We start from the raw sequence: 13,292 nt of genomic DNA, 5'->3' as shown, positions 1-13,292 counted from the left end.
CATCTTCACAGCCCCTCCAAGATACTTCAAAACATGTAATTGTGAAAACACGACCGATGTTAAAAACAACAATAAAATGTAGCCTGGAAAACAATCCGGTGTGTAACAAACCCTATCTGAGACTGCCCGTTTACTAGGAAACGGCTAAGGTACAGGCTAGCTATCTAAGTAAACTTCACCAGGGCCATGTTTCGATCCTCAGTTGTGAAGCAGACATGGTGTAATTACGTTGTTCTACCACATTGTCTAAAGAAGATCAGCTTCGACCTTTAGCACCGAGTTTGCACAAGAGATATAATCTTACGGGGTGATACTATACTATAACATTGGTATACGGAGTTTGGTAAACAAGGTTTCCACTTTAGGATCATGCATTCCGAATCTACGACCATTGTCTGTTAATTTTATTAACAAGATAGACGTGAAAGAAGCCTGCGCCCCACCCCAAATCAATACGACAAACTGTGTTAAAACTTCGTCTAGTAATAGTATAGCGCCCTCTGTTGAGTTCGCTTCCTCCAGCCAACTCATAGTCATAGGACAGATTTTCCAATGACACATGCCTTCTTGCATGTTCCTTTAAAGGCAGTGGACACTATTGGCAATTACTCAAAACTAATTACTATCATAAAACCTTTCTTGATTACGAGTAATGGGGAGAGGTTGATAATACAAAACATTGTGAGAAACAGCTCCCTCTGAAGTGACGTAGTTTTCGAGAAAGAAGTAATTTTCCACGAATTTGATTTCGAGACCTCAGATTTAGAATTTAAGGTCTGACAAGGGTTTTTTGTTTTTTTCATAGGTATCTCGCAACTTCGACGACCGATTGAGCTCAAATTTTCACAGGTTTGGTATTTTATGCATATGTTGAGACACACCTAGTGAGAAGACTGGTCTTTGAAAATTACCAATAGTGTCCACTGTCTTAGGGGTTGGCAGTTTAATGTTATTTTATTCAGTTAACTAATTATTTCCAGATGAACTTATGTATGCCTATTGATGTTTATTATAACCCGAGTCCTGACTAAAACTCTAGCCCTCTAGCATTTGCAATTAAAATGTTTAATAGGGTTTATTATTTTGTGTAATTCGAAGTATTTAAAATAATATTAAATTTGCATCGGGGTAAAGAAATTAATTTTGGTTTTACCCATTTATACACCTATGTGTGTAATAAGCACTAATCACTCAGTATTTTCCGGAGCTCTGTGGGAAAAAAAATCGAGGCAAAACATTAATTTGCTGATTGGGATTTTGAAATTTATTATCATATTATTATTTCATTCAATGACGTTTTGATCATTATGAATATGAAATTGCCATAATCTGATCCGACGTTTCGAAATGGTTCAAACGCGGACCTCATTATCAGGGCCCAATTTCATGGCTCTGCTTACCGTAAGCACAGAATCTGCGCTTACGGAAGCAGGGAATTCTGTGCTTACGGCAGGCGTATTTCACGGGTTAGCGGCGAATTTGGGCTTCTGCGCGTGTGTGCTTCACGTTACTAGGCATTCTACGCTTACTAGGCTAGCGCAGAAATTCGGCGCTTGCACGTAAGCGGGGAATCGCGATAGTAAGCACAGAATTCGGCGGTAAGCAGCGCCATGAAATTGGGCCCCGATGAACGCGCCCCGCCCTTCCCCCTCACCGTTGCTAAATACGTCAATTGATTATGAAATAATTGATGTATCGGGATTAGCGAGTTATGGCGATTTTAATCTTGTTTTTGTGACGAAACTGTTTACACAAGTAGCCTATGTGGGAAATGCGGAAGTACCTAAAGTAATATGTAAACATAAGTTGATATGAATAATGCTGTGGGTATGGCACTGATGGACACTATTGGTAATTACTCAAAATAACTGTTAGCATAAGAACATTCCTTGGTAACGAGTAATGGAGAGCTTTTGATAGTATAAAGCATTGTGAGAAACGGCTCCCTCTGAAGTAACACAGTTTTTGAAGAAGAAGTATTTTCTCACTAAAACATTTGAATTGAATGAGAGACCTTAGCTGAGGTCTCAAATTCAAGGCATCTGAAAACACACTTGTGCGACACGGGTGTTTTTGTACCACTATTCTCTCGCAACTTCGACGACCAATTGAGTTAACATTTTCACAGGTTTGTTTCCATGGATACACCAAGTGAGAAGACTGTTCTTTGACAATTATTACCAAAGGTGCCAAGTGCCTTTAAAGTATACTACTTTTGGTTTTAAAACAAAAAGCGTTCGAATCGAACGCTTTTTAATGTTTTGTGTAAAGTTATAATATAAACCACAGGGGAAACAATTAATATTAATTTTTGAAATAAAAAGATGCGCCCTATAAATAGGGATCCATCAGTTGCTTCCCAGCAGGCCCTATCCTAAACTTTGGGTGTGATCCCTGGCTAAATGGCATTTTACAGGTTAAATTGCTTCCGACTGCCCCCCCCCCCCCCCATTCACATGTGCGTTCGATTGTCACGTGAAATTAGGCTTAACCGAACGCTGCAATGTTTCCGCTTCTTGGCACTCTTGGGAAAATATAAGGTCAAAGAGCTGCCTTGGCAATGGGTGCGTTCGTTTAGCTTCCCTGGGTCGACCCCGGTGTGTGGCGGTTTTTTTCCAGGGCGAACGTGGGTATCGTTAGCTTCCCTGGGTCGACCCCGGTGTGTGGCGGTTTTTTAACAGGACGAACGTGTGTATCGTCCTGGAAAAAAACCGCCACACACCGGGGTCGACCCAGGGAAGCTAAACGAACGCACCCACAGGGACTTCAAAGGTCAACAAAGGAAACACGGATGACTCCGTCGTCTGCCTGCTGAGAAAAAAACCGATACCCAAATTTTCTAATAAATACAACATTCATAAATGCATAGTCACCAATTTGCTTGTTTTTCAGGAAACACATTGCGTTTTAATTTGCAATCATTTTTATATGAGTTTATTGTACACAAAAAACAACCAATACGTCCCTTTAAGTCGTTTAGAAACCCTCGAGTTTTATAGCACTATAGGGAACAGCGTCATGAAAATAAATCAATCAATACAGGTCATCGGGTATACACATTTTTTTTATTTTATTTTTATGAGTCACACACTATATAATGTTTCAACCCTCACAATTACAAAGGACCACTACAAAAAAAAAATGCAGAATCAATCAAATGTAAAAACGTGTATGCATGTCACCTCATTCTTAGAATATTCCAGAAAAGCCTGCACAATAATATTGTGACAATAATATTAAACACACGGTGTATTATTTCCGTGTGACAAACTCCGTACACGTGTAATCCGCATAACTACAAAATGAAACTACTGTACTCAGCTGACAACAAGATTAAACATTGACCCCTGTCATTTTCAACACGCTATAGGCGTGTATTATTGATTCATTATACGCATAGACAGCTGCTGATGGTGATCCAGAGCTCATGGATGTGAACAGCCGATAACAAACAGCACACGAAATGTTTTTAGGTCAATGAGTAAATAATATTATTGAGGTTCTATTCTAGAGGCGAGCGCTGGAGCTGGATGGGATAAGAGACCTTGAAAAGCCATACACATACCAAAGGCCATCAACACCAAAGGTTTGTTACCGTGCAGTTCAAAGAGCACCTTACATTAAAACCGCTCTCGTAACGCTGATGCCACAAAGTTGAGTAGAGACTGACATTAACTTGAAAGCACACGGAGATCTACCTCACGACAACCAAAAGGTACATCGGCATCTTAAGAAGTCTTTCAACAATTGAAGTGGGCACCGATTGTTGCACGCCTACCCTTAAGCATTGTAGTAGAGAACACAATTGGTGGCGAATTATAGTGTCTTTTGTATTGCGGACAAAGCCCACCCTACGGCCTGGCAAAAGGCCCAAACGTATATGGCATTTGCTTTCAGCTTTAATACTGTTTTTCTTAGCCTCGCCTGCAGTTTATACCAAAGTACTGTACACTGCTTAAAGTACACATCTATGGTACTAGAAGGTAAATAGAGAAGGAACACATGCTCATCAAGGTCGGTTAGTTCCTTACTCTATGGTTGGGACCATAGAACAAGGGTGCACCGTAAAGTTAAAATGTCCACATCCATGCACTGATGAGCCAACCCGATTGGACCTTGACACAACGATAAGTAGGCTATAGTCAACTGTTCGATTTGGAGTTATCAGTTCCCCGACAGTATCGAGCCACCTCTCCCACGAGTGCCTCCGACTCTGCTCTTTGCCGTGCTCCCAGGACACCGTCTTTCCACCAAGTCGGGGCCCCGTGCCGGGCCCCCACTGCAGCCGGGCGAGAGCCCCGCAGACCGAGGTATTTGAAGTTAATTCCTTTTGTAGCTCGGCTCCAAACGGACCAGTAGAGGAAGTAAAATATGGAAAATGGAACAGGTTATGAGGAGGTGCAAGATGCTGTCAACTGCTCTCAGGGGATTCCCAGCTCAAAGGAGATGGTTTTACGTAAGTCATAGTAAATGCCGAATCCATATGAATCATTCATTGAGGTAAAACCCTATATCAATTAACTTTTGGAACAAGTGAAGGGACTAAAAAGATTTGTTTTTGTTCTCAGAATACGAGTATTATAGTGTTCACTGTTCGAATCGTCGTGACCACACCGCACCGGCTCTGACACCTGGCTCTTCTCTTAGAGCCAACACGATGTCCGCCAACACTCCTCCAAAAGAGATTTTACACATGGTTGTAGGCCTACCCGAAAGTTTACCAACAATTACAACTTTTCCTGTAAAGCTATTCATCCGTAAATATTGTATTTTTTTTAAAGTATGACAACCTGTTATAATAATAATGCAAACGTGTTGCATATATGTTTGCTTGAAAACGTCAGCCCCGTGCTTACTAACTTGGCCAACTTCAGACGGTTGAGATGTTGATTTCAAATTCATATTGAACATTTCTCAAACTTGTAACAATGGTCTTGACCTTGAGCTTCTTCAAAATCTCTCTGATATCTATGTCCACTGAAAGTGTCCTTGGCAAAACAAAAAAATGGCCTTGCCCTCTAAAGGTAAAATTCCAGGTCTGATAGCAATACGCAGTTCAAGTAAACGTTTTATCACACCCGACGGGGCGTCTCACAAAATCACCCATTATTAATTATGGACAGGTATTGGAAACTAGAGGAACATTCCTTTAAAATTACATGCTGTGCTCAGTTCAAGTTCTTCTAAATAGTATTGTCTACTACCCTGGTTGTCCAACGTCAAAACAAATAACACTCAAGAATAAGTCACTCCACAATTGTACTTCAAATTGTTCTCGCCCACGAGTTCAGCGTGCGGGTCAACAGTCTTGAAAGCTATGTACGTGTTGACAAATATTGTAAGATCAGACAATGTTTGATTTAGAACCCGTTCGGTCAAAGAACCAGCTGTTAGAGGCCAAGTTCAAACTGAGTTTCTTCTTCTACCCCCTGGAATTGTTATTAACATATTAACACCTGTTTGATTCTATTCTCGTGGCCACTAAGTTATGGAGTTGGGTTCTAACTCAAGCTTCCTCCCCCCCCCCCCACCGTCTAGTCTACGCAAAAGTCTATGTTAAAGGGGGAGGGGTATCCCGTAGAATGCCGCGGTCCTGGGGGTAATTGATTCCACTGCCGATTTACAGACGAAAACCATTCATTAAAATTCGTAAATGTTATATAAGTTTGGGTTAAACAAAAACAAATTGACATAAGAAGGACCTCCTGATAATCAAATCTGCAAACAAATGAATCAACACAGCACATGCGGCATGTGCGGTGTGTGCAATAAACTGACATCGTAGCATACGTTGCAAAATGCTAAAATAATAAAACATACAAGAAAAATACTTAAAGGTTTCACAGCTTATGACAGTAAAGAGAACATTTTCTTTGACACTTGAACTTGTATCATCTGCTTAATTTGATATGGGGAGTCCCTGGGCCTGTCGAGTTATTCCCCCTCAACATAAAAACCGCTCAACAGTCCCTACAGCACCGTTGTGGTTTTCCAAAACATCCGAGCATCAATCTTGAAAATTGTCCCTGCCTCTTGGCAAAAGGACCATTTAATTCAGGGCCAATATCATACGAAATACCTCAAGTTGGAAGTCAACACCCCCAGGCTCACTGTATCCCTTTTCTTGTCTATAATAATATAATCTTTTGATGAGGGCCTACAAATTATTAACGTGCAGACGCTCCGTTTTTTCCTATTAGTGGGGTGCACCCACTTGGTTCACGAGATTGTTTTTTATTAATTCCATTTCTGATTGTGAACTTTTATTGAATTTTTCATCGCAGTGTACATGTCCCAGCCATGGTCACAAGCTTTAATGATTACGATGGTCATCGTTAGTATCCTAAGCTGCCTCATGTACGTTGAGACGGCACTTAGCATTATGAAAACCATGCGCTATGGTGAACGGAGAGGCTATACCATCTTCATCTTAGGACTAGTTCCGGTAAGTCAGCAAAACATTACTTAAAGGCACTGGACACTATTGGTAACTACTCAAAAATAATCGTTAGCATAAAAACTTACTTGGTAACGAGTAATGAGGAGCTGTTGATATAGTATAAAACATTGTGAGAACTGGCTACCTCTGAAGTAATGTAGTTTTTGAGAAAGGAGTGATTTCGCACTAAAATATTTGAATTAAATAAGAGACCTCAGCTGAGGTGTCGAATTCAAGGCAACTGAAAGCACACAACTTGTGCGACAAGGGTGTTTGTTTTTCCTTCCATTATTCTCTCGCAACTTCGACGACCAATTGAGTCAAAAACTTCACAGGTTTGCTACTTTATGCATACTAGCGGGATGCCGCTTCGCGCGGCAACCCCGCTAGAAAGCTCTAGTATAAAATGCTGCAAGTGTAGCGTTGTGTACAGGGGATGGTTAAAGTGGCTAATCGTACACTAACCCTTGGCAAATTCAAGGCATCTGAAAGCACACAACTTGTGCGACAAGGGTGTTTTTCCTTCCATTATTCTCTCGCAACTTCCGACGACCAATTGAGTCCAAATCTTCACAGGTTTGCTACTTTATGCATATGTTGAGATACACCAAGTGAGAATAATGTGTTTTTTTGACAATTACCAAAGGTGTCCAGTGCCTTTATTATATGTTAGTTTTACTTTAGGGATAAAGAATATCATTTTCTTTACCCTAACATCGATGTATATACTCAATGAGTTCTGTGTGAAACAAGTCCAACTTGAGAACACTTGTGTTGAAATGAAGTCACAAAATCTTCAACAGTACTTGATACTTCGTATAATTTGTTCTCACCCTTCACCGATGTTTAAAGGCAGTGGACACTATTGGTAATTACTCAAAATAATTATTAGCATAAAACCTTTCTTGGTGACCAGTAATGGGGAGAGGTTGATGGTATAAAACATTGTGAGAAACGGCTCCCTCTGAAGTGCCATAGTTTTTGAGAAAGAAGTAATTTTCCACGAATTTGATTTCGAGACCTCAGATTTAGAACTTGAGGTCTCGAAATCAACGATCTAAACGCACACAACTTCATGTGACAAGGTGCTTTTTCTTCCATTATTATCTCACAACTTCGATGACCGATTGAACTCAAATTTTCACAGGTTTGTTATTTTATGCATATGTGGAGATACACCAACTGTGCTAGTCTTTGACAATTACCAATAGTGTCCACTGTATACGTTTGATAATTGGCACCACTGTTTGTTTTACTCCTAAATACTTGTAGATAAAAATCATAAAACTAACCTTTGAAAATTTCATTTCAAAGGATGGTGCCTTTTTTGAGATATTACCGAACATCTGGAGCGGTTATATATGCACACAGAAGAGTAATCTGCTTTTGGAAAACACTATCTGAGAAGGTTACCGCGGTAACGCTTCATTAAGATGGTGGGGAATAAAACAAAATCAAAAACCGCAGTACTTTGTAGTGAAATGTTTCTCAACATTCAGTGTGCTATAATACAAAGCTGCTGTTTACTTCTTATCACGCAAGGTTTTTATTGTCATTAGTTTGCAGAGTTAGTACCAAACGTATACAAACTGTGAGTTCTTTCCCGACTTTTATTCTGCGAGAGTTTGGCAGCTCTACCAATGGTACAGACATTTATCACAGTGCTGACATCTAATTGTGTTCTCTTCCATGCAAATCAATGTGCCCAGACTGAGGCTGGAAGGAAAAACACTCTGGCATCCTTTGTTGTAATGAGAATTTTCAATATTTGTGTAACGTAGTATTCAGGGAACCTGACAAACAATATAGCAGAGTCTATACCTGGAATAATTGTATCTTATTTTGTTGAATAGGTGCACAGCTTGACATCACTGGCAAGTATCTTCATTCCTAAAGCAGCAATACTGGGATCATGGGCGGCCAGTTTGTAAGTTGAAGTAATGACATTGAAGCGCACTATATGCAATATGGTTCTGTTTACATTTCACATCTTTAAAGGGAAGGTACACCTTTGGTAATTGTCAAAGACCAGTCTTCTCACTTGGTGTATCCCATTATAACCATAAAATAACAAGCCTGTGAAAATTTGGGCTCAATTGGTCATCGAAGTTGCAAGAAAATGATGAAAGAAAAAACACCCTAGTTGGACGAAATTGTGTGCTTTCAGATAAGAATAAAAGACTTCTAGCTTGAAGTCTTTTATTATTTTAGTGAGAAATTACCTCTTCCTCAACAACTACGTTACTTCAGAGGGAGTCGTTTCCTACAATATTTAATACTATCAAGTTCAACAGCTCTCCAAGCTTGTTACCAAGTCAGTTTTTAAGTTAATACTTGTTTTGAGTAATTACCAAACGTGTACCTTCCCTTTAATTGATTCTAGAAAAGATTTCGTGACTGGTATTGGGGTGGGATGGGGGAGTGGTCTTGGCAATTCCCAGTTAAGGAGAGTGACATTTTGAGGATATATATCAATATTGCAAACGGATCAATGTATCAATGCCAGTTACAAGACATAATGTAAACGCCTCCCACTTTTGCCAAAACAAGTTTAATTTGGGTTTTTTAAACTAAACGTTTCTGTAACGTTGCTCCTGTAGTGTTGACTTCGAACTTAAATGATTTGTTTCGCTTTATTTGTGCATTCTTTTTTTTAATTCAATGTTTCCTTGTACTTTGCATGCATTTTTTATATTATTTTTTTATATTATTAAAGCACATTCGTCTTTTTTTAGAAATGCGCTTTATAATTTGTCTTTATAATAATTAAAACAATTATAATAGTCATTGATTTTCTGCTCTAGGTACATGGCAGTGTCTCTATATATCTTTCTGATGCTAATTTTCAACTATTTTGGCGGACCTGACGAGATGGTTGTTAAGTTAGCCACCACGACGATCTCCCTTGCACAGCCCCCTCTAGCATGCTGTTTCCCTTGTTGCTGTAGGAAGATCAGACTAACAATGTAAGTTGTACGTGTATGCTCTTGGTTACCAGTTACATGTATATGGCTTGACCTGTGGTGGGGTCAACAACAAGCATATTTGGTCATTGGGAAAAGTCAGAAAATTGTATAAGGGACATTCCAACATGTGAATATGTAATAACCTTTTATAAACTTTTTAGACAATTTACTCACAATTTTTTTGATTTTTCAACTTTTGCAAGGGCAATTTTGTTTTTTTGTCAGACTAAAGTAAGAAGAGTTTCACGCCTGTTCTTGATAGAACCATATGGTTGTCCTGTGCTTACAAGGTGGCATATGGGGTGGTTTTTAGGTAGGAACTGCAGGGGTGTACCTCTATATTACCAATATTGTCCAGTGCTTTTAAGGAGACTGAACTGAGTTTTATTTTTTTACAATCAATCAATTCACCAAGAGCCTAATCGGATTCAGTGATCAGTAACTCGGTCGATCTTTTTGATAACTCATTCAATCCATTTCTAATCTACAGGCCTCATTTACATCGATTGCGAGCTGCGGTGCTTCAGCTAGCCGTAGTCCAGCCGATGACTCTCTTTGTAACTGCTATCCTTTGGGCAGATGGGCTTTATAACCCCACTCAGGTATGTCATCAAGAAATGTGAACACCAAGGGCATGTCCATGTGGGAGATCACGGTTGTGCTCATTTCCAGCTATGGGGACAGGACATTCAGTAACATTTCACCCCGCCTCTGGAACTCTCTGCCTCAATATCTCAAGGACACACATGACATCTCACGATTCCAACATTCTCTCAAAACCCATCTCTTCAGATTAGCCTCTGCAGATATTGAGTGAAGTTTTCTGCTTGTTCTTTGACCAGCGCCTTTGCATGTTTTACAGATTAAGTGCGCTTTCAAAATGCTGTATTATTATTATTATTGTAATTATTTCGGTACCTTATTAAGACCAAGGACAAGTCAAAAAAAAAGAGAAAAGAAGAGAATAGGGGGACTAAGCAAAGAACAGAATAATGCTCCACAAGGAGGTCTTTTTGAGAACGTGTGTTCATGTAAACTATTTCAACAGATCCCAATACACACTAATAGAAAAGCCCATCTCTTTGCTGCTTAGACTCTGTGGACACTCATTGTTCTGTACACTTCATAAAAATCATATTCTTCAACACAGTAAAAAAACACTGTGTGGATGTTTGTAAGTTCACATAGTGTTTTCATATTCACTACTACCAAGTGGAGACCCGAGAACAAAACAGAAAAGGGAAGACAAAAGGTCTCCATAGGGGAATTCTAAAGACTGTACTCCACAAGAAGTGTACACAATCTATTGGAGGTTTTTAACTACAGGGACAATAGAAAGAACAAAAGATGTTTTCATAAGGATAGAATGTGTGTTTCAAGTCCTTTCACTGTGTGGACCTTTGTTCTCAGGTCCACATTTCGTATGTAACGCTTTTAAGGGTAACATGAAAACACAAATCATCGAATAAAAAATACAAATTGAACAGTACTTTAAAAGAGGTAACACTCGCCCAGAATACTAGAAGGACAACTTTAGATAAATTTACATAAATTTACATATGAGTCTCCTACAAAGAAACATGTACAGACCACCATTTTTAATTTATGTCTACACAGATAGATGCAGAATCAGCCTTCATCTACCTCACTGCCCTTGTTATTGTGTCGACACTGACAGCGATGTATGCATTGACCATCATTAACGTAGCTGCTAATGCCAGCCTGGCAGCGATGTACGGCAACTTCAGGCTCAAGTTCTCGCTGCTCAAGGCTTTCATGATCATACCAAGCGTCCAGTCACTTGTGATTAGTATCATTTCCCAGTCCATCTCTCTGCCTTGCAAGGGGGTGTTATCACCCAGTATTAGATCGACTTGTAAGTACAGTTCAATTTCTAGATTGGAGGATCAGCCTTGGGGAACCCAACAAGTCAGGATTTCCCTAACCCCTGCCCTATTTTGGGAAGGTATTCCTTAAATTCCATTCTACTCTACCAGCCACTATTCTACTCCTGCTATCCATGCCTACATCCTTACGAACTGTAAAGGGTTAACCCTGTTTCAGACCAAGGAGTACATGTGGGTGGGAACATGCCCCTTGTGGCACTTGATTCGGGTCCATAGTCCAAATCAGTTAGATCAGATAAGTGTGTAACCCTCACCTTAAAGAGGCTGTCTGTGGCCTTGTGATCGTTAGGCGATCTCTCATTTAAAACGAAAAAAAAAACTCGGGGGGGGGGGAAGGGGAAGGTAGAGCATTAAAGCCATTGGACACTTTGGGTAAACACTATTGTCCAAGTCCCACACTTCCTGTATCACAACTTATATATAAAATAACAAACCTGTGAAAATTTGGGCCAAACGGTCATCGGAGTCGGGAGAAAATAACAGGAAAATCCACCCTTGGTTTCCGCACGTTTCGCCGTGTCATGACATGTGTTTAAAATAAATCCGTAATTCTCGCTATCGAGAATTGATATTGTTTTAATGTTTTCTCAAAAAGTAAAGCATTTCATGGAATAATATTTCAAGAGAAGTCTTTCACCATTACCTTCTGTAAACCATGTAAATTATTTGTAAATCTGTGAACTTTAATTTTTTTTTCTGTACCAAAAGTGTCCAATGGCTTTAACAAATAAGTTTATTTGCTTTTTCCCTTCCAGTGCTGTACAACTACCTCATTATTGTGGAGGTGTTCTTCATTCTGTTGTTGGGACGTTGCAAAGTTTTCTTCAGCCGTATTGACCAGCCGCTCCACCAGGCTGAACAACCAGACTCTCTGAACAGATCCCAGACCAATCACCGCTATGCGGAGGTCAGAGACCTGGCTTCACCTATGTTGGACAAGGACGGGAAGAGGCCTAGCTTCCCCACGAATCTGTTGGATGTGGAGAAGGCGAATGAGGCCAACGCTACTAAGTGGATTGTTGAGCAACAGAGCCGACAACCTCAGAGGGAGAGCGAGGTTTGAAGGACATCGTCGAGAAATGCTTAACTCAAAATGCAATAAATGAGCTCCTTTTTTATACTTCAGGGTCGAGATATGTATGTGAAAACTTCCTGGAATAAAAAGGCTTGATGGTCTTGGTTTTCGTTTATTCCAGACCCGGCATCTGCAACATATTACCAGTCAGGAGATTACAGACTCTGTGCATCACCTGAAATACAAAGCTACAGGTTTGGACACAATGTGGACTATTCTTCCTTTGGTGACTGCTTCATTTCTATTAAGAAAACTTGAAGGCTTTTGTCCTGAAAACAGGGAAAAGTCCTTAGAAAGACAGCATTGGTTTTCAAATGCTTTATACTAAATATGAAATAGACATAAGCTGCCTTTGGTTCAATGACGGGGGAGAGAGGCATCACGGTGCCCTTCAAGGACCAATTCTAGTATTGTAAGTCTCCACGCCAGTCTCCCAATTCGGACCCACAGGTAATGATCTCCGTCTTGCTCTCAAATGTCTTGATCCTGACTACAACAAAGAATGTTATAGAACCACCTCAAGCTGACCTGGAAAGACCCACTATGAAAAACAAACGTACACAATAACGACAAGACTTAAAGACCAACAATACTGGCAACAAAGGATGATAGGATAGTGTTGTCTCCATTGGACTTTAACATTGAGTTTCACTGAAGGAACACTGTAAGGAGAAAACATTGAAGTGTACAGGACTTGAAATAACCCGCGGCACCCACAGCAATTGCCGTGGTGCATTTGTCGGGGTGCCTTTTTGCAAAGTTCCAATAAAAATTTACATTTTCTTCAACAAAGTGCCTCTAACCAGAGGAAAACTGCTATGCCCCTTCAAGAGTGAGGTTCAAGGTCTGATGAGAGTAACATTTTGCTCGAAAATTACCTTACCAAAGTAAAACGCAACAGCAGC

General features: G+C 40.0%; 1 protein-coding gene across 1 annotated transcript; it reads left to right on the top strand.

Annotated features, from left to right (window-relative positions):
- Positions 1–3,055: 3,055 nt before the first annotated feature.
- On the top strand, positions 3,056–12,397 carry LOC117296434 (organic solute transporter subunit alpha-like). Its single transcript, XM_033779357.1, has 7 exons — positions 3,056–4,456; positions 6,285–6,445; positions 8,293–8,366; positions 9,244–9,405; positions 9,896–10,007; positions 11,023–11,281; positions 12,068–12,397. The coding sequence occupies exons 1-7, from the start codon at positions 4,372–4,374 to the stop codon at positions 12,373–12,375; spliced, it is 1,161 nt and encodes a 386-aa protein (XP_033635248.1). The 5' UTR covers positions 3,056–4,371; the 3' UTR covers positions 12,376–12,397.
- The last annotated feature ends 895 nt before the right edge of the window (positions 12,398–13,292 follow it).

The sequence above is a fragment of the Asterias rubens genome, chromosome 11 (assembly GCF_902459465.1).
Source record: "Asterias rubens chromosome 11, eAstRub1.3, whole genome shotgun sequence".
Taxonomy (NCBI): domain Eukaryota; kingdom Metazoa; phylum Echinodermata; class Asteroidea; order Forcipulatida; family Asteriidae; genus Asterias; species Asterias rubens.
This window is presented reverse-complemented; position numbering and strand designations above follow the sequence as displayed.